The sequence below is a fragment of the Myodes glareolus genome, chromosome 15 (genome assembly GCF_982192425.1).
Source record: "Myodes glareolus chromosome 15, mMyoGla1.1, whole genome shotgun sequence".
In the NCBI taxonomy this organism is placed as follows: Eukaryota; Metazoa; Chordata; class Mammalia; order Rodentia; family Cricetidae; genus Myodes; species Myodes glareolus.
In genome coordinates, this window is record NC_142040.1 from 39,399,904 (window position 1) to 39,421,900 (window position 21,997).

At 42.1% G+C, this 21,997-nt stretch overlaps 1 protein-coding gene across 1 annotated transcript in view; it reads left to right on the plus strand.

Annotated features, from left to right (window-relative positions):
* Il6st (interleukin 6 cytokine family signal transducer) overlaps positions 1-15,990 on the plus strand; it is a 37,922-nt gene extending 21,932 nt beyond the window's left edge. Inside the window, exons 7-17 of the mRNA XM_048443015.3 lie at positions 388-542; positions 2,454-2,613; positions 4,147-4,229; positions 5,125-5,335; positions 5,740-5,922; positions 7,276-7,377; positions 7,546-7,692; positions 8,441-8,581; positions 11,490-11,586; positions 11,932-12,013; positions 13,005-15,990. Coding sequence (XP_048298972.3) covers positions 388-542; positions 2,454-2,613; positions 4,147-4,229; positions 5,125-5,335; positions 5,740-5,922; positions 7,276-7,377; positions 7,546-7,692; positions 8,441-8,581; positions 11,490-11,586; positions 11,932-12,013; positions 13,005-13,745 — 2,102 coding nt within the window. The 3' untranslated portion in view covers positions 13,746-15,990. The remainder of the gene's footprint in view (positions 1-387; positions 543-2,453; positions 2,614-4,146; positions 4,230-5,124; positions 5,336-5,739; positions 5,923-7,275; positions 7,378-7,545; positions 7,693-8,440; positions 8,582-11,489; positions 11,587-11,931; positions 12,014-13,004) is intronic.
* Positions 15,991-21,997: the final 6,007 nt, after the last annotated feature.

Here is a 21,997-nt window from a genome sequence, read left to right on the forward strand (position 1 = left end):
AGGCTGGTTTTAAACTGACTGTATGTCTGAGGCTCACATTGAACTAGTCTTCCCAATGTTACCTTTTGGTACTCATCCAATTTTCCAACATCTCATACCATTGCAATCACAGTGACTTTCTTGTTCTATTTTTATTTTCTTTTTAAAATGTGATTTGTTAAAAAAAAAAATTCGTTTTTTAAACCAGCATCTGAAAATTAGCAAATATATTGAACAGACAAGGAGAAGTTTCTTTAGCATCCTTTTCCATTGTATAACAGAGCATCATTTCTAGAGAGTTCATTTGGTAAAAATAATCTTATCAAGAAGATCATAGTTGGTTTGACTTTGTATATGAAATTATGAAAGTAAAACATGACTAACATTAGGACTTGTTTTATTCTTCAGTGAAACCCAACCCACCACATAATTTATCAGTGAGCAACTCGGAGGAATTATCCAGTATATTAAAGTTAACATGGATCAATTCAGGTTTTAGCAGTACATTAAGGTTGAAATCCGACATTCAATATAGGACCAAAGATGCCTCAACTTGGATCCAGGTAAATTGAAAGTTGCTGTTTATCCTAATGGGGTTTTTGTTTTGTTTTGTTTTAACACTAATGAAAAGTCTTAACTCTTTTCTCAATGTCTTAAGTTTCTGATTATGTGAACCATTTCTTTTGACAGACATGCTGATAGAAACACAGTGACTTTAAGGAAGTAATGCAGGGTCTTAGGAAAAGCATAACTAATAGAAATGAAAGTATGCAATGCAGGTTGATGCAGAGATTTTTAACGATGAAATAGAGCAGGCTTGGCAAACATAGTTGAGACCATTTTTGCTACAGTGGGCTAAAACCTGCCACTGGCCTTTATAAATGGAATTTTACTGGGACACATTTGTTGTCTTTATTTTGGGGGTTAGATAGGAAAAACTGAAGTGTTGTAACAGATCTTCTTGCCCACAGCCCACTATACTTACTCTCTAGCCATTAGTACAGGGTTTGCCTACTCCTAAAGGACAGGGAAGGATTAATGGGAATTTCAGAATTGGAAGGGAAGGAAGACTTTCCTCTCAGCAAAGGAAGTGCTAGCTTCTGTCTCAAGGCCAGCACTTCATTGACTGCCTGTGTTATTCTATTTATCACTAATAACCTACTTTTGCTTTAATTGATTGATTGGTCCATTCCTTTATTTTACTACCCTGGTTGCATAATGAACTTAGAAAGATAATGAGCCCAAAATCTTGGTACTACTTTCTGCAGCTCCATTTTCATTTGGGGCTCAGTTTGGGTTCATGAGTCATACTGTATACAGAGGACGTGTACCTAAAGTTCTTCAGTGTGTGTTGTAATACCTTAGATTTTTAATTCAGCAGTACAAAAACCCCACCCAACTTAACATCTATTTTTGTATCTAGTATCAAAATCTTAGAGTGAAAGAAAAAATAATAATTTTGTATATTTGATCTCCCTATGCCCAAATAAAAGATAGGTTTATTTACTAAGCTAGCTTCTGGTTTTCTTTTCTTTTTTTCAACATTCATTTATTTATTTATTTATTGTGTGTGTGTGTGTGCACGTGTGTGTGTGCACGTGTGTGCGTGTGCATGAGTACATATTGCAGCATAGATGTGGAAGTCACAACAACTTGCAGAAGGCATATCTTTTCATTATATAGACCCCAGAACTCATATTGTCATGTTAGTGGCAGGTGCCTTTACCATCTGATCATCTCAACAGCCCTAGCTTTTATTTCCTTGGTGGGCTTTCCTTGACAGAGGCACATCCTTCCTTCTCCTCATGACTCCTGTCTGGTGTGCTGACCTGGATGATCTCACTGTGGGTTCCCATTCCATCTGCCTTCCCATGGGCTAATACATGGCAGGGTCTTGATGGGAAGGAGAAGGAATAGACTTGAAAATATGTTCATTTTCGTCCTTGTATGGAGTAAGCTGTCTCTAAGACTGTGCCTATCAGCGCTGTCCTCTCTGACTCATCCAGGCTCTTTGTCTTGGACATGGAGTCAGTAACGTACACTTCCTAATTTACTAACCACTCAGATTCTCATATATATACTTGCCCATATCTTTTCACTAAGTCTCCTTGAAGTGTTTTGTTCTTGTTCTTTGTTAGTTGGTTTCTCTGTTTGCTTGGTCTGGTTCTTTGAGACAGGACCTCACTTTAGTAGCGTAGTCTGTCCTCACTAACACAGTCCTCCTGCTTAATGTCGCAAGCACATGTCATCTCTCTCATGTTGAGAATCCTGAGTATTGCAGATCTCAGAAAAAAAGAAAAAAGAAAGAACAGATGGATGTAAGCTATAGATTATTATATTTTTACCTTCATTCTTTCCAGAGGTTGAATTTATTAATCTTACATTAAATTGATTTCTAAAATTGCTCTCAGTTTAGGAAACCTTATATATTGGGGGTGTTGGTGATGATGTTACTCAATTTGCTTTATTTTCAGGTCCCTCTTGAAGATACAGCGTCTCCCCGAACGTCGTTCACTATCCAGGACCTTAAACCTTTCACAGAGTATGTGTTTAGGATCCGCTGCATAAAGGAAGATGGCAAAGGCTACTGGAGTGACTGGAGTGAGGAGTCAAGTGGGATCACGTATGAAGACAGTAAGTAGACAGCTGGGATCACGTATGCAGACAGTAAGTAGACAGCTGGGATCACGTATGCAGACAGTAAGTAGACAGCTAGGATCACGTATGAAGACAGTAGACAGCTGGGATCACGTATGCAGACAGTAAGTGACAGCTGGGATCACGTATGCAGACAGTAAGTAGACAGCTGGGATCACGTATGAAGACAGTAAGTGACAGCTGGATGAGGAGAGCACACCAGGGGATTTCTGGCCATGAACTGTGTTGGCACATTTTAAAGATACAGACCTCACTACTCCTTAGATATGATCATTTTAGCCAAACTGTAGTGTTTTATTCTTTCATTGTAAGGGCATCACAAAGTAAAACTTGATATGTATTATTGATAGTGTAAATCTTTTTGATACCTGCTTAGGTTACATTTTTATGAAAGAGTATTTTAGTTGTTATTTAAAAATCATTCACTTAACTCTATTCAAAGAAGGTGATCCCAAGATACCCCTAACTAGGGAATCGTTTCCTAATTCATTAAAAATCACACTGTCAAAGCTGGCTGTGGTGGAGCATGCCTTTAATCCCAGCATTGGTGAGGCAGAGATGGAAGCTCTCAGTGAATTTGAGTTCCAAGCCAGCCAGAGCTACATAGTGAGACCCTGTTTCAAAAACAAAATAAAACACTGTCAAAAATATGTGTGACACATTTTTATTTTTCCTATCAGCATTTGATAAGCCTTTGGAAAAGGAATGATTTGGGTTTTGGGTTGGTTTGCTTTAATTTTCCTTTTTTCATTGATTAAATTATAATTACAAATACTGTACAGAATATAAAAGCACAAAAATGTCTAGAGTCTAAAAATGGTCTCTCTGGGTCTGGGGAGGTGGCTTGGTGAGTACGAGCACTTGCTCTGTTAGAGGCCCGAGTTCAGATTCTGACATCCATCCCCATGGCAACTCATAGTCTGTGACTCCAGCTCAGAGGCCACACTCTCTGACCCCCACGAGCACTGCATGCCATAGTGCATAGATGTGCATGCAGTGAAACACTCATAAAGTCAAAACAAATACACCTGAAGAAATGAGACTCTCTTTACAGAGCAGCCAGTAAATACAGTGAGGCTCCATTCAGGAGGAAGCATTGCAACACAAGAAGCAAATAGTGATGCCTCTTTGTCTGTTTGTTAGAATATACTTATATCTCTGTAACATTAAGATTAGAAAAACATTCCATTGTAATCCACAGCCAAGCAGCATGGCACAGTTTTTCAGGAGGCCGAAGAATCATTTGAGTCTAGAAGTTCTGACCAGCCCTAGCTAACAAGGCAAAATCCCATCTCAAAGAAATTGAAAGATGGTGGTATTCTAAATGATCAGCTGTCGCCTGACTAATAAAGACCCAGTACATTGTACTGCAGTGGGCTGCTGCTGGGAAGAGAAACACTGTGTGATTGAAGGGCAAGACCATCAAGAACAAAAAGAAGCACTTCAGAATTTTACTGTATTGTTAAGATAAAAAGCATTCTATTTTATGAAGTTTGTGTTTTCTTTTAGGACCATCCAAACCACCAAGTTTCTGGTATAAGATAAATTCATCGCATACCCAGGAAGCTAGATCTGTACGGCTCATATGGAAGGTAAAAACAAACAAACAAAACTACAAAAAGATTTATACTCATCTCACATAAATGCATGTAAATAAAATTATTTTAAGTTTTTTAATACTTAGATTTTTATTCTATGCATCTTAATTTCCTCCAGGCATTTAATAATGTTACTATAAAGAACCACAAAGCCTTTATAGCTAATGAAGAAGCCAACCAAGTTCATGAACTTAGCTGATCCCTCATTGGGAGTTCAGCACAGTTCATAAGAGGGTGACTTCTGTGAGAACAAGGCCTGTGTTCTGAACTTCCCTGAGCTCACTGGGGAGCCTGCTAGAGAGAAACTGAGGAAGGCTTAGAGACAGCAGAATGTGGTCTGATGAGCCACACATGTGCTGATTCAACCCTTCATACTGTAAAAGGTAGAGAGGAAAATCCGAAGGGTAAATAATGTAGACCAGCATCTCAGCTGCGCAGAACAGTGCAGAACCAGGAGCTAGACCGTGCTGCAGCCCCGCTTCAGTTAAAGGGATTTTTTCCTGATTTTGTTTGTGTTCTTTCTTGTAGTACTAAATTCAGAATGAGCTCAGACTGAAGAGACAGCTCAGTAGTTATGAGCACTGGTTGCTCTTCTAGAGGATCCAGGTTTGGTTCCTGTGCCCATATGGTAGCTTACAACTACCTGCGCCAGGTCAGGGAATCTAGCACTCTGTCTTCTGGCCTCCCTGGGCACCAGTCATGCACACAGTATGTGTACAGACATGCAGGCAAAACATTAATATACATAAACATAAATAAATCTTTTTTTAAAATGAGCTTGTCTTTTCCTTCCAATTAAATATTTACAGGTTTGACATACAGAATTTGTGGATGTGAAAAATGATTATTCAAGATTCATAAAATAATTTTTGGTAAAATTTTATTATAGGAATTACCTCTTTCTGAAGCCAATGGAAAAATCTTGGATTATGAAGTGATTCTTACACAGTGGAAATCATTTTCACGAAATTACACAGTTAATGGTACAGAATTGATAGTAAATCTCACAAATAGTCGCTATATAGCATCTCTAACAGCGAGAAATGTGGTTGGCAAATCCAGTGCGACTGTCCTCACCATCCCCAGCTCCCACTTCAGAGGTGCGTACAAGGCAAAGCCTCCCTTGCAGGTGTCGGGGTTAAGTGTTGACAGGGTCCCAAAAAGCACGGCACAGAAGCTGGGCTCTCTGCTCAGCAGCAGTGGCCACAGGTTGCGATCAGGAGGCTCCGCCATCAGGACCTAGGAATACCTGTGTGGCTTATTTAAACTTTACAGCTAGTTTATTAAAAGGACAGAGACACAGTAATAACTTAAATACATAAAAACCTCTGGGGATTTTAGAAAAGAGAGAATTTGAGTTTAAAAAATAAATCGACTGCCCATGTAAGTGTTTTTTTATTTTGGAGCTTTCTGCGCCACATGGTTTGGCCATGATGGTAAAATATTGAAATATCAGATCTATGAGTGTTGGCTGATTCTGTCTTCATTAAACTTTGTTTTAAAGCTTCTCACCCTGTAGTGGATCTTAAGGCATTCCCCAAAGATAATAACCTCTGGGTAGAATGGACTCCTCCACCTAAACTTGTGAAGAAATACATAATCGAGTGGTGTGTGTTGTCAGAAAACTCACCCTGTGTCCCAGATTGGCAGCAAGAACTTGGCAACGTGACGCAAACCTACCTAAGAGGTATGCCTCCCTAACTACTGAAGTAGATTCACTTGTCCAACTCCTTGAGACAGTTTCCTTTGCATGCTTTTCTTGTTTCCTGTTTACTAGGTGTTGTGAGCCACTGAAAAGACTGTAGCCTCACTACAAACTAGACGTGTGCTCTTGGCGAATTACATTTGACACCTAGCCTCTCTGAACCGTAGGGTCTCTGTGGAGAGGAGGCCCAGTGCTTTTCTCACAAAACTAACAGAGAATCAAGTGCAGCCTTCACTGCCTGTTGGTTGTTCTGTGCGCAGCTCAGCTAACTCCCTAATCCTCCAGATGTAGAACTTTGAGGGCCCTTGAGTACAGGGAGCCCAAACAGAGCTCGGGCTTCCGTATACATTCAAGTTCTATCATAGAGCGGTAATGGTATTACAGGGTTCTAACCGCACCCTTCTGTGTGATTGTGGCTGCTACCCACTACCACATGACTGTGGAATCATTTAACAGCTTTAAGGGAAAGATGGCGCTCTCCATGTATGCAGGGGCTGTCCCCAGATTTGGTGCTCCAGGGGGCGCTGTATTGTACATGGCTCACTTTTTGGTAATAGGTGTCAAAAAAAGGTAAAATTTCTTTTTAGGAAGATGAAAGGCTGTATAATTTTATGGATGTTAGTGAAGGAAATATAATTCATGTTGAAGGTATAAATAACCACTTTCAGGTGTGATTGAGACATATTTTATAAAAGACCATTTTAACTGTTGCCTGCTAAACCATACCTTAGTTGCCTGCTAAAACTGCTTTGACCATTTGGAAGGATTAGAAATAAACGAAGTACTATATTCAAGTTTTTTCTTTTAAAATTGAGGGGAAGCAGCCTTAGCTGTCATTCCCCCAGCGCCTGGCCATCTGCAGCTGTGTGTTAGAGCTCATCTCACGATCTTGCTGCTGGCAATTGACAGGTCTCAAAATTAGCTAAAACACTAAACCGTCTCATAATAATTTGAAGTGTTTTACTTACTCGTCCTAAACATAAAGGCAATCTACTTCTATTAACAATATCAATACTTTTTATATTTTTGGTCCATTCTCTTGTCAATAAAAGTGGCCTTTTGTTTTTTGTGTTTATCACCTAGGTAGCTCCTCATAGCCCTGAACTCAGAATGGAGCCCAGAATAGCTTCCTCCCACTCTAGCCATCTGAATGCCAGAATCACACACCAACATCTTACTATATTAAGTTTGCATTTGGTGTGCAGTGGGCAACTTTATATATAAAACTGCAGTTTTTAGAAGATAGAAAAATTAAGTAGTCATGAAATTACAAGGTAAACATGGAATTTAAATTAAATTTCTCATTTGGGGGGAAATTACTTTCTGTTCCTGTAGGAAGCCTTCTGGAGAGCAAATGCTATCTGATCACCGTGACCCCGGTGTTTTCCAGTGGGCCCGGAAGCACCGAGTCAGTAAAGGCCTACCTCAAACAAGCTGGTGAGTCCACCCCTACTCGCTTGCTTTGAAAAATGCTTTTAACATTCACTAAAACCTTTGATCACTTTTAAGTAAGAATCCTTATTATGTTCAAATAATTTTATTTCATGACTCTTTACTGGCATGTGTTACTTTCTAAACTTACCAGATGCATTTACTGTCTTCCAGCACCTGCTAGAGGACCTACCGTCCGGACAAAGAAAGTGGGGAAAAATGAAGCTGTCTTAGAATGGGACCAGCTTCCTGTTGATGACCAGAATGGATTTATTAGAAACTACTCTATATCTTACAGAACTATTGTTGGAAATGAAATTGGTAATAAAATTGTAGCAATTACTAATTAAGGATATGTTACTAGAACTTTTTCTTAAGCTTTTAAATACTAGTTTCTCACATAATGTGTCTTATAGTACATAGCATCCTTAGCAGACACCTGCAAATTTCTCTTATTATTTATGAATCTGTTTTCTAAAATACTGTACTGTAAGCTGGTAGTGTGTCTCAGCAGGTCAAGGCATTTGCCATCCAGCTTAATGGCCGCAGTTCAACGTGGTGGAGCTTGAGGGAAGCAAATTGAGAACTGATTCTCAAAAGTTGTCCTCTGACCCTCACACACACAGTCTCTCTCTCTCTCTCTCTCTCTCTCTCTCTCTCTCTCACACACACACACACACACATACACACAGTAGTAAATAAATGTGATTTTGTGATGATTTCAAACTGTAAATATTTTTTTGTCCTTAAAGAATTTTTAGTTTGGCTGAAGAGATGGCTCAGGGGTTAAGAGCACTGCTTAGTCTTCCAAAGGTTCTGAGTTCAATTCCCAACAACCACATGGTGGCTCACAACCATTTTTCATGAGATCTGGTGCCCTCTTCTGGCCTGCAGGCATACACACAGGCAGTACTGTATACATAATAAATAAATAAATCTTTTTTTTAAAATTTAGTTGTAAAAGTTTGCTGGAAAGATATTTTTATTCCTTTTTAATACTTTACAATGCCAAATATATGACAGATAAATCAAATACACTGGATAAAAGAAACATCATTTTTCCTTGCAGTTGTGAATGTGGATTCTTCCCACACAGAATATACCCTGTCCTCTTTGAGTAGTGATACGTTGTACATGGTACGAATGGCAGCGTACACCGATGAAGGCGGGAAAGACGGTCCAGAATTCACTTTTACAACACCAAAGTTTGGTAAGAAGTCATGAAGTTTTATCTATTTGAAGTTGGACTAGAAATGGATTTACTCTGCTAAAACATTGTTTAGAAGTACACTGTTGACGGGTGAAGATGCAGCGTAGTGGTTAAATGCTTCATTAGCAGCCTCAGAGCCCTGGCTGTGCGTGTATGGGGATGAGGGCGGATAAGAGTCAGAATGGTGTGTATACATTAGGACGCTTCTGTGTTCATTTGGTTTAGGTTGTTGCTTTATAGGAATTCCTCCCCCTTTGGAACCTGCTTAACTGGTGGCTCAGCCCACCTGTACTGAAATCCCAAGGGCTTACTGACCATTCTTTGTAGGTTCTTCTATTCAGAGGATGGTTTGTGTCGACTTTGCATCTTTCCTACACTTGGTCTCTCTGCTTGAGACAGATTGCTTGAGAAACTAGTCTGGCTCCTTCGCTGCCCTGCTGAAGTCAGTTTCCAGCCCTGCCACTCCTGGTGAGAGGCTACCTGACGTCACTCCTCAAGGACCCAAGTCCTGTTCAGTGCTGAATTTTAGCTTCACCTTTTTCTTCTAATCTCAGCGCAGAATCTGTTGCCTTTCCATGCTTTAGCCCCCTGTGTCCCTGGTCTTACAGCCACGCTTTTGTCTTCCTGCTTGCACTGCACTTTCCCAGGTTCTGTATTCTGCAGCACTCTGTCACTGGTCCAGTTTCCTCGCATGCCCATATAGACTCCCTACATGGCTGCAGCTCCCTTCTCCTTCCTACCACAGCCATTCAGCTGTTTGCAAAAACCACAGATTTCATTGTAATTGCAATAGATCTCTTTGTATTTTCCCTCACATAATGGAAGGAAGTTGGGTGGCTTATGCCCTGTTCCCTGTTGGAATCAGCTATCCCTGTGACCAGAGGTCCATTACTTTACCTCATCCTGTCTTTGCAAGTAAACTCTCCTTCCTTGTTTACATCCTTACCCTCTGGTGTGGCTGCTCTGTTGCCTTCCTGAAGACTTACAACACATTCTTTTTTGAATCATTGTAGACTTTCTCTTATTTTATTGAAACTATTTGTAATTTCCCAATTACTGCTAGGGGAATGGTTTATAGTAATGTCCATGTTCATTGTGGGTTGAATGTAAAGATAATGTGTAGTATGATTCCATAAAATCCTGGTCTTTCCTACAAGGGAAAATTAATGTAGTTTCTGGAATGAGATCCCATGTGATGTAACAGCTAATACTTGAAACAAACATTGAAATAAATAGTAAACTTTAAAAGTATTTCCCTAGTTGCAAAAGTCATATTCACTATTGGAAATTTTTGCAATACATTGTAAAGAGGATTATGAATTCTTTTTACTTTAGAGGAATCTCTAAAGTAATCTATCAATGTCTCTTCTCTATTTACACTTTTAAAAAAGAATGGGTCAGAAATACTAAAACTACTTTATAATTTGATTTTGTTGTGGTGGTAGTTACCTGTCTGCAGCATCCGTTACAACTTCCTCAAATGGCGTGGGAGTCTTGCCCCGAAAGAGAGATACTTCCAAAAGTAATTAAAACAACTATTTGAGAAATTTAATTCATAAACAATGCAAGTCTAAAGCCATCAGCAGGGGGTGTTTCACCTTTCAAGAAGGTTCTTGGAGGAGACAAAGCTGCAGTTATGATGTGGAAAATAGGACAGCAGACACAGGGCCCAGGACAGGCACAAGAGACACAGAGCTTGGTGTAGCAGCGGTTATGAGAGCAGCTGTCCCTAAGTTAGGTAGTCAGTCTGCGCACGGGATCCTAGCACTCAGGATTCACATTGAGTGAGAACGGTCGTGTATGCCCACCAGTACTGGGGGAGGGGTGGAGACAGGAGGATCCCAAGTTAAAGTCAGCCTGGACTGCATAGGAGTCTCTGCCTCAGAAACAAAAGCCAACTGCTAGTTTATTCCTAGCATTCATCTGATTTTTTAAAATTTCTGTTGGCCCGCATGGAATGTAGGTTACTTATAAGGGAATATGTGTGATAGGAAACTAAAACTAAGTAAGCTGTATTTCTGAAGGGTTACGCTCCTGTTTTCTTCCTATAAAGAGTAATGAAAAGGCGTTAGCTCTGTGATAGATGACAGAGCGCAAACTTAGCGTGTGGCAGGCCGACTTCAGGCCTCAGCACCAGAAGAGGCAGGTGGAGAGAGCTGGAGGGGCTAACCAGGCACTACCACAAGAGAGATCCGTTAAGATGTCTCCAGCATCTCTCCCTCATGAGTCCTTTGTTAAGTCCTCTTTTAAAAGCATATAGACTATATGATTTGTATGGCATTTAAGAATTTCAGATTTATTTGCATCTTTAAATATTTTATTTGGTTTTGAGACAGTGTCTCTAGTGATATAGCCCAGTCTCAAGTCTGGCCTCAAACTCCCAATCCTACCCCTCCCTCCACCTTCTGCATTCTTGAGATGACAGGCAAGCACCACTGTGCCGGGCCGGCTTTGCTGCTCTTGAGATGAGTTGTCTACTTGTCCACGCTTGTGCCTCGTGAGCATCCCTCCTTAAATTCTTGGTCCTAGAGCAGATGTGTCCGTTCTGATGATCATGACCCAGTGCGCTAAACTCATTTTATCCTTCCAGCCAATGTGTGTTTTATGTTTACTACATAGCCAGGTTTGCAAGTGAGGACAGAGAGAGGAGGAAAGACTACCTCAAAACCTGAAAACCAACAGGGCGGGCAAAAGGAATTATACTTGGTTGATAATCTGCAGTGCGGGTACTTGGAAGCCAGACGAGACAGCCTGGGTGGGCTCCCTAGTGAGGCCAGGTCAGCCTGGGTGTGTTGTGTTGTGAGACACTGTCTCCATAAGCAGGAAGTCAGGCAGTGTCCAGTGAGGACAGTATGCTTTTCCCTCTTTTGTATATGCTAACAGTTCTCATTTACCTTTTGGCTTTTAGCTCAAGGAGAAATCGAAGCCATAGTGGTGCCTGTGTGCTTAGCGTTCCTCTTGACAACTCTTCTGGGAGTCCTGTTCTGCTTTAATAAACGAGACCTGTAAGTGCCAGTTCTCACATTGGAGCTGCAGTTTGTTACGTAATAGTATTTAACTGTTTGAAGTTTACTGTTGAACTGACTGTTTACAGATGCATCACCGCCATGTGTCCCCGCTTCTACAAAGCCTCCTCGCTCACTCCTAGCCTGCTCTCTCAGCCCCTGCCCCACACTGACTAGCCTGTTTCCCTTGTAGCTTTTGTCTTAACTTGGTTACAAGTAACAATTTGTTTTACTTTAGGATAACAGATTATTTTTATTGGTTTGGTACTTAAGATGCTTGGATGACAGACAAAGGCTTCTCATTGTTTCATGGTTCTACAAATGCCCTTCTTCTTTTCTCTTCAGAATTAAAAAACATATCTGGCCAAATGTTCCAGATCCTTCAAAGAGTCATATTGCTCAGTGGTCACCTCACACCCCCCCAAGGGTAAGATAATATCTTCTTATTGTTTATACTATACAGGCTTATTTATTAGTGTATGTTTATAGAGTTTAACCAAAAGATATTCGGACCTGGTAAAAATAGATTAGTTTATTTATTTATTTATTTATTATGTATACAATAGTCTGTCTGTGTGTATGTCTGCAGGTCAGAAGAGGGCACCAGACTTCATTACAGATGGTTGTGAGCCACCATGTGGTTTCTGGGAATTGAATTCAGGACCTTTGGAAGAGCAGGCAATGCTCGTAACCACTGAGCCATCTCTCCAGCCCCAGATTTGTTCTTAAATAGCAGTTGTCACACCATAAATAATCTCTGTTCATCCTAGCACATCGTTTGTCATAGCACATTTGTGCCAGCATTCCTCACGCTGTTCAGTAAACACAGCAAAGACGCTGTTGAAAATGGAAACTGAGAGTCTGTTACAGGGACCTGGGGCTGGGTGCTGCTGGCATCCTGCTGTCTTCACCCTGAGCAGATGAGTCCTGAGAACTGCGCTAGACTCTCCTCACACAGACCACACCCTAGAGGGCAGTCCTTTAGCCCCTAGAAATCCTAAAACTTAATAAGTCATACCTGTAAAATTTTATAGTTTACAAAACCTCACTTATTCAAGTTTGCATTTTTAATGTTTTCAAGGCATTTTTTTGTCTATTTAATTCTAGGCCTACTGTAAGTATGAAATATTCAATACTATTTATAGCCTATTTATAGCTTATAACAATATTAATTTGGAAACTGGAAATATGCACTAATTCAGACTTCTTTATTTCATTTATCTGCACTGCAGCTGGTTATAGAACTTGCTTAGATGGGTGACCCCACCCTGGAAAGTCACTGAAAAGTTTCAAAGATGTGCTAACTTTAAGGTTTTTTTTATTTAAAAAAGTCATAATAGAGGGCCCAGAGAAATGGCTCGGTGGCTAAAACAGTTGGAATATGCCCAAAATAATTGTTCATTTTCCTTTCTTTCCAGCACAATTTTAGCTCCAAAGATCATATGTATTCAGATGGCAATTTCACGGATGTGAGCGTTGTGGAAATAGAAGCAAACAATAAAAAGCCTTGTCCAGATGATCTGAAGTCATTGGACCTATTCAAGAAGGAAAAAATCAGTACAGAAGGTCACAGCAGTGGCATTGGGGGGTCTTCATGCATGTCGTCTTCCAGGCCCAGCATCTCTAGCAATGAGGAGAATGAGTCTTCTCAGAACACTGCAAGCACAGTGCAGTACTCCACGGTGGTGCACAGTGGCTACAGGCACCAGGTCCCCTCAGTGCAAGTCTTCTCCAGGTCCGAGTCCACCCAGCCCCTGTTAGACTCCGAGGAGCGGCCAGAGGATCTGCAGTTGGCAGATAATGTCGACAGCGGTGATGAGATTTTGCCCAGACAACAGTATTTCAAACAGAACTGCGGTCAGCCTGAGGCCAGTCCAGATATTTCACATTTTGAAAGGTCAAACCAAGCCTCGTCGGGCAGTGAGGAGGATCTGCTTAGACTGAAACAGCAGCGGGTTTCAGAGCCCATCTCACATCCCTGTGGGTCTGAGCAGCGGGGGCTGTTTCCGGAAGGCCCCGCAGCAGATGTTCTTGGCGCAGGGACTGGGGGGCAGGTAGAGGGGTTTCAATCAGCTGGAATGGAGACAGCAATGGATGACGAAATCCCTAAAAGCTACTTGCCACAGACTGTAAGACAAGGCGGGTACATGCCGCAGTGAAGACGGCTCCTGCAGCTTCAGTGGGACCTGTAAGGGACAGCTGAGACACTCGCCCGTGACTTCAGATGAAATGATCATCGCCCTCAAGGACAAAGTCACAACTGGGCCATCTCTATCCCAGGTTATCTGGGGTTCTCCTTCAAGCACTACATGAACTGACTTTATCCTCTGAATAGCTAAAGGGCTCTGTGCTGTTCCAGGACATTTGCACTGAGATTTGTAAAGCTTTTTGTTTAGCTGCATAGAAAATGGGGAGTTCAAATGGGCCGCGGTGCAGTATGGCTGTGCTGCTTTAACAAGACCAGCCATCCAACTGCAGGAGCAAAGTGTAGACCCTCCTCAGCCAGCAGCATCACTAAAAGTGCCATAGGGCCAACTGTCCAGATTTTGTCATCTGGCAAAAGAAATGGTTAGGGCAGGTTCATTTCTGGTTCTACCAATTAGAAAACATTGGCTTGCTCCCGTTGTTTTTACCAATGTTACCAGTTGTTACTGAGGAAAAGGATGAACTTTTAAAATGAACTGTGTAAAAGTACCCATTTTCTTAATATTACCCAAAACCTCACAAATCTGCTCATTATTGATAACTTCTTTCAAAGCCAGTTTCAGCAACCCTGTAGGGGTACCCATAAGGGCTGGCAATGAACACCATACACTATCTCAAGCATTTCAATATTAATGTTTAAGTTGGTGACACTTTTCTGGACACAAACCACCAGGACAGATAGCACCAACATTTGGTTGAGGAGGCACTTGATACACTGTATCTTCAGCTTAAAGTTATTCTAGTTGACTCCACCTTGCTTTATTTTCAAGGACAGCAAGGAGGTGTTCACCGAAAGGCAGCATTCACCAGAGCGGCAGGCAGAATCCCAGAACACACACTGATCTCGCCACAGCGGTAGAGCTCCTTGTACGGAGCTGAAGGAGCCGCAGGTCTTGTAAGGTTTACCAGGTGGGGATTGAACCCTTGGCCTTGTACTTGCTGGATACTCACTCTGCCACTGAACTACCCACCCACACATCTCATTAAGTTGTTTAGGCTCAAGTGATCCTCCTGTCCCAGCTTCCTGAGTGTCTGGGACTTTGGGTGTGTGCTGGCACACCCAAGAAAACATGGTATTGTTCATATCTGCCATTTCTGAGGTAGAGTTTTACATGAAGCTTGGGAACTTGGTCCTCCTGGTTGCTTTGTTATCCGGGGCTTAGCACTAAAGCCATTAATGCATTTGTGCCTAACTTTCCAGTGTGACATGGAGGCAGAAGCTTCTCCATTAGTGGCTGATTACCACCAAGTGTGCTACGGGAAAGTTTTAAAGTTTGAGAGCATGGGCACACTCTAATAGTTCATGGAGGTCACCAAACAGAAGGCTGTGAAGAGTGATGCTCATTAGATTGGATGCAGTTTTGCCTTTTACTCTCAGAATGTTGTTTATATTAGACTTGCTGATATATATTACCATCTATATTTTTATAATATATGATACTTTTCTGATTTCCTTCACATATATAACCCTGTGAGACAGAAGATACTTCTGTTCTCATAATATTCAGTTGCCCACTTGGCAAAACCAACCTGATACTGGGAAAATGGCAGAACTTTAGGTAGATAATGAAAGTCAGGCTCAGAGAGTGTCAGGTGGGGTCCACGACCAGGATTCACACTACAGGGCAATGGCATCACCACCATTCAAGCTGGACATCAAAGTCTGGTCCAGGGCAGGACTGAATTTTCTATGTATATATGCCAGGAAATTAACACTTGATGTATTTTTCATTTCTCACCGAAGGTAGCCTAGTCATATTGCTGTATTCGTGTTTAGCTGCAGCCTTCCCCCTGTCTACTAGCGGTGCTGTGAACATTGGAGCATGAAGTCTACATGGGGGGTGGGGCGATTATCCAGTGTGGGTTCATGAGTGAGCGTGAGAGATCATCGAAGGACAAGCCGCGATGAAGCAAGTTTGCATGTTGACTCCCAAACAGAAAACGTCCCAGTGAGCCAGTGCCCCCACCAACAGAGACGGTTGTGTGGCTACTGCATGAGAACCCGTTCAGGAAATGTATAATGGATCTGCTTTGCCCTGAGAGAGAGAGAACCAGTCATAAAACTCGTTTTAAATATAGACTTCGCTACAGCATGTTTTAGAATAATCTGAATGCATGTACCTTGTATTTTAGATAGGCAAAGAAACTAATCTGGCTTCTTTATGTAAAACCAGTCTAATAAAGCTAGTTGTGTTGTTACTGCTTGATTCTTTCATGTGTAGAAGCGTAGTTAATAAGGCACATCGGAAAACAGCCTCTCTTTTAGCCTAAACTAGTTCTTTGCATCTAATGCAGTTACCTCAGAGAGAAAGCAAAGTCAACATAGGTTACACATCCTGCCATTGTCTCTTAAAGGTTTAATGCTAAATCACAATTACAAAACTGAAGAATTTCAATCTTTACCTACTCAAGCAAAAACCGTTAATCCTCTTAAAACCCTAGTCGGTATTTGGGGACACAAGGAAGCCAATGCAGGGAGAAAAGCACAAACCCCACCTGGTTCTCGTGGCCACTCCGTTCATTCAGTCTGCAGAATTCCGGGGTGCACGTTTATCAGCTCGTCCGGGGACCTTAAAGGTTAATGAAGTAGAAGTGTTTATTAAAGCTCATGCTTAAAGCAGGACAGCTCGAGGGCCTCTGGACATTAAATACCATTTTTAAAGCTGCCTCTTTTCTACCCACATAATTAGTAAAACTATGGCATAAATCTAGACCTAATAATCATAGGAGTTTGCTACAGTCATATTAGCTCCGTAGAACACACCAGGAGACTATCCTGTTATGTTTGCTCTTTTTCATGTTACTGGGCTTGTTTTAAAAGTTCTTAACCCATCTACTTTGTAAAGATTTTAGGGAGATGTGTAAAATCAATAAGCTGCAAAAACTGTAAAGGTTGGCTATTAAAAATAACCCCTTAGGCTAACTCTCTACTGAAGGTGTTACATTATTTTGCCTGGTTAAGATTACTTTTAAAATGTGCCGTCCTATAAATTGGAAAACACACAGCCATCAAATGGCAAACTGTTTAGGGCTAGTGTAAAATGGCGCACTGCAGACTTCAAAGCTTTAAAACAGCAGACCCACCCCTGGCCCAATCTGGGGTTGGGCACCATTTTCTTTTCAAGTTGTTCATAAACAGTGCATATGTCAAGACAGTCTTCTCAAGCTGGATGTACTATCTCTTGGTCTTATGGTTTGTTTCTTCCTGTCACATGCAGTGAGTGTCTGCCCACTGCGTCAAAGATACAAAGACAGCTCCAGGTGAACTGCGTTACTCATTTATCCTATACTTTTACAGGGCTTCTTGCCCCCCCCCCCCACCCCCGTAAGCCCCACAAACTGGTTGGGTTTTTATTAACCAGTTGTCAGTACTGTTGATGGGTCGGGGGCACTAGCTGGTTCCATAGAGGATTTAGTTCTGTTATCACCAGCTTGGTCGGGTAATGACAGGCTGCAAATGCTGTTAATGAATAGTGACATGTGCTGTGTCAGAAACAGGGATGCTACAGAGATGAGAATTTGAAGACCATAGCCGTCATGTTTGTGTGGAATATACTTGGGAAGCGAGTGCACTTTGCTCGCCCAGTGCGGCCGTAGGCCTGAGGTATGGGTTCTTTTCAGGTCTTTGCTCTTAGCTGTACTTCATTTGAGCACGGGTTTGCCTACTGTTTTAGCACCCTGCCACCACCCATGTAGCTTCTTTTGGAAAGCTTGTGTGTGTTATTAGCTCTAGTGAATTGCATGTGCTGAGTGTAGCCAAAGCTGCCATTTTTTTTTTGTTGACTGTACCATCAATGTCTCACTACATCAGCTCTAATCCTTTAATTAAGTTTAAGAAAGAAATTGTTGGTTTTTCTGTGTGTGGTCACCACTATCTGTGGTGCATAATGTTTTGGTATTTATCATTACTGATGTTTATTAATATGGGTCTTAGTATAGATGATGTTTTATGAGGGTTCTATGACTTTTTAGGTATTTTATGCTATTTTAGCATAATGGAATAGGAGTTAGAATAAGCTGATACACTATGTTGGCCTCAATAACAGAAAACATGACAGTTACAGTTTTCAGATTTACTCCACAAATTCTGGAATTCCAGCATCTTCCCTCCCAATGCATGGTCCCCTAATCCATTTATTTGCTCAGGAACCAAACATGGAGGTGCTGCGCCACCTTGTGGCCGGTTCATGATGCTGCAGTCTCCACATTTGCCTCTACATGAAGCTAAGTCGGCAAGGATAAAGGTCCCAACTACTTAGGCTTTAAACCTACAAACTAGCCAGAGTAGACCTCACTCCTAATATATATTGAAATTTATACAAAAACCTTAATGTTGGAGTTTTTGTTTAAATTCCATATTCACTACAGGTCCTAGAGAGACACCCTGCCTTCTAATGTGCTGTCTATGGGTAGAAGTCCTTCCTACCTTCTGAAGGGTCATTGTTTTCCTAAAGGGAAATGCTTATCTTACCTGTATATTGGTTTGATTTTTTCTTAGAGGAATATATACAAACCCTTTCACCAGCTACATGTGTGCTCTCCACGCAGAGGGCTTGGGATGGGTGTAGACATTTAGGCTGGGCTTCCTGTCTCCGCAGGGGAGCGGGAGAGCTTCTAGTTCTCCAAGTGATTGACTCTGAGGAGGGCATCCCAGCATTTGAGGGATAAACAGACCAAAGGAGATAAAGCCGGAGATTGGGAGCCACTGAGTGAAGTCTGAAGTGGGCCAAGAGCAACAGGAAAGGGGACAGCAAAGACAACAGGCAATGTGACTGACAGACCAAGGGTCCTGGAAAAAGGAAAGGCAACCACTGCAGTGGGGCAAATAAGTTGCACCCCATTTCTGAGGCTGTGAACACATCTAAACAGCTCCTCACTGCTGGTAAGGAGGCCCCAGGCTCTGCATCCAGGAAATCCAGCCTCCTCCCTAGGGCAGCACCCAGGGAGATCTTGGCGTCAGGGGCCCATGTCAGGCCCAACGAGGCTGTCTATAAGAGATCAAGAGAGTGGAGCCGACAGCAGAGACCACAGTATGCAGCCTAGGTGGGGTGTCTTCACTCAGCCACCCTGGAAAACGGGAGCTGGGAAACAGTCTGCTTCCTTTCAGGGAAATTACAGTTACGCACCCGAGAGGGGACAAGAAAATGTGTTCCTAGTACCAACTGGTCCACACCCTCCTGAGTTCAACTCTTTCTAGTCAAAGACCCATCTTGAAGCAAAAAAAAAAAAAGAGAGAAAGAAAGAAAGAAAGAAAGAAAGAAAAAGAAACAAAGAAAAGAAAAAGAAAAAGAAAGTACAAAGCCATACTTAGGAAAAGTTGGGGCTTTGGAGGACTTGGTGCAGACTCTTAGACTCTCTTCCTTAGGGTGACAACAAGAACCACCACTGTTCACAGAACACCTGGTGCATGCCAGACCCATCACAGTCCTGCCAGCACGGGATTAAATCTCCCAGACATGAGGGTGATGCTCTTTCCCCCTTTACGGAGCACAGCAAACGGGGCTTGGGAAGTTATCAAGCCTTGGGTGAGGAGGCAGCAACTCTGAGACTCAAAAACAGGTAAAATCACAACCTTCTTGCTCCAGATAACTGTGTTCTGCCTTAAACACTGCGGAGCACCCATCCAGAATCGGGAACAGGACTGGTAAAATAATCTCTGAGAAGGCACTGTGCGGTGCGCTCCGCTGTGTCTGGCAGGCCTGCCCAGTGCTCTAGCTCAGCTTCTCTAGAGCAGGGTTGAGATGCTGCCCGGCGCTTACGATCCCATGGGGATAGTCCCAGCAGTGGCCGAATGATCGGCAGTGTGAACGTCCAGCCCGTGCCTAGGGTAGTCATGCTCAGAGGAGCTCATTGCTTACCTTCGGGGTCTTCCATGGATAGGGCAGGAGCTTCCCCTGTTCAGGGGTCTCCCCATTCTATCAGGCTTCTCTTGCTCCCTTAGCATTTCCACCGGGGAGTGGGCCCTGAAGTCACTGCACCTGAATGTGTCTCATTTGTGTCTGGGGAACTTTGCTACCTCCCGTCTCTGTCCACACTTCTGTACAAAAGTAACATTCTGATTTGTGACAGTCCTTTGGGGACTGACAGCCAGGTGAGCAAGGGGTGGGGCCCAGGAGATGGTTAGTTGTGGAATTGTCCAAAGTGACAGACTCATTGAACCCCAGTTCACCAGACTTCCTGGGCTCGTGGGAGTTCCTGTTTTCATGTCACTTTTAACACCTAGCAAGCCACTGGCTCCATTTGGAAAACTGGCCAGATTCTGCTCCCTCCTGTTTCTACACCTGATGCAGCTGAACCCTGACCCATGCTTTCCACCTGAAACTACCTGCCTCCAAGGGAATAGCAATCTCACCTTTGTTTCATGGGTCATGTCTAAGTGACGGTGGTCACCAAAGTGATTGGGAAGCTCAACCAATCACATCTGGTTAGGGTGTGGCCGCCTGGAGCCCAGGTAGAAAAACCAGAAGATGCAGGCTCTCCCCCCACTCCCCCGATGCTCGCCGGGACCATTTTGGATTTCGGACCTCCCACTCTTGTAGCGTGAGTTCCTCCCTTTTCAATTATCAAATTATAACTGTTGTTCTTGAGCTGGTCTGGTTATTTATCGTACCGACCGAATACGCCAACAGCATGAGAGGGAGATCTAAGACTATTGAGTTCTTCAGGAACCTACAAAACAATTTACTTAACCTAAATAAAGAGCTATTGCCAGCAAGCCAAGAAAAAAAATTGTGAAATTGAAATAAAAGAATATTTCATTAAATGTGTAATAAAACATGTCAGCATCATTCTCTTGGAAATTATAAAAATGTTATTCATTTGTAGAACACTTACAAATGTGGCTAGAATTGATGCCTATTTTAATTGGCAGGACTCCTGAGCCAGTTTGGAGGGATCTATATAATCACAGGATGTGGGGCACAAACACCAAAGGATAGCATGAACTCGCCATGGAGAGTTCAGCAGCATGAACTGTCTCCAAAAATAAAAGATAAAAACAATTTTAAAAAATGTTAAAAAGTGAGTGATTCCTAAGAAGTCATAAATACTTCCAACCCTTCCTAGTTAGAGACCCACCCAATACTTTCAAAAGAAACGACACATTAAAACCTTTAACAAGTGTTCTCCGTCTTTCTTGGTTAGAACTTGGATGGTCCTTGTTATAATACTAGAAGATGTAATACTTTTTTTTATTTTTTCCAGCATGCACTAAAGTTCTTCTGAGAATATTGCAAGTAGGAACAATTTCTTACAAATAGTTTAAGTGGTAGGATTATCACTATCACTTCACATGAATTTTATTTACATTAAAAAAGAGCTCATAAAAAATCAAAGGTAAAATGGAAAATTGATCTCAGTAATTTTACAAGAAGATCCTTGTTTTAAAATATAACACACATATTTGCTCTTTTTATTAATACATTTTGTTCATTGACTTTTTTAAAAAAAAAAGTTATAGTCGAAAGTTAACATAAAGTGAGTTAAGTTTGAGACAGGGTCTATCTTCAGAGCCCTGGCTGTCCTGGAACTCACTAGGTAGACCAGGCTAACCTCAGACTCACAGAGATCTCCCTGCCTCTGCCTCATAAATGCTGGGCTTACAGGCGTGCATCACCAAGCCCAGTGAACTCAGAATTTTGATAATATGTGGACCCCCGGGGTGCAGGACAGCTCTCAGCGGACCCACCTTTAAAACATACTAAGCCAGATCCACCCACTTTCACTAATCAGTAGGAAACTACTCAAAGGCAGCAACTCTGAGACTCAAAAATAGGTAAAATCACAACCTTCTTGCTCCAGATAACTGTGTTCTGCCTTAAACATGCAAAACCTGCTGGAACCCACAAGTCTGCCTTTCTTCCCACTCATCAAGTTAGCCACGTCTTGCCTGACATACTGTTTACTCTACTGGGGATAGTGCCCATCCAGGAACCTTAAGCATCCATAGTGCTATGTGGCAATGGGCCTCATACCATAGGCCTTGCTCAAGGGACTGTCCTGGGCTCATCCCCTCAGTTTTCCCAGCCAAGACCTTCAGGGGGTTCCAGAGAACACTCATGAGACACACATTCCTGGTCTTCTGGTTCGTGTAGAAGTTTTTTGTGTTGGGTTTTGTTGTCGTTGCTGTTTCTGGTTTTAATTTGGATTGGGGAGGATGCTGAGGCTCTCTATTCAAGGAAAGGGGAAGGAAATATCGTAGGCCTGA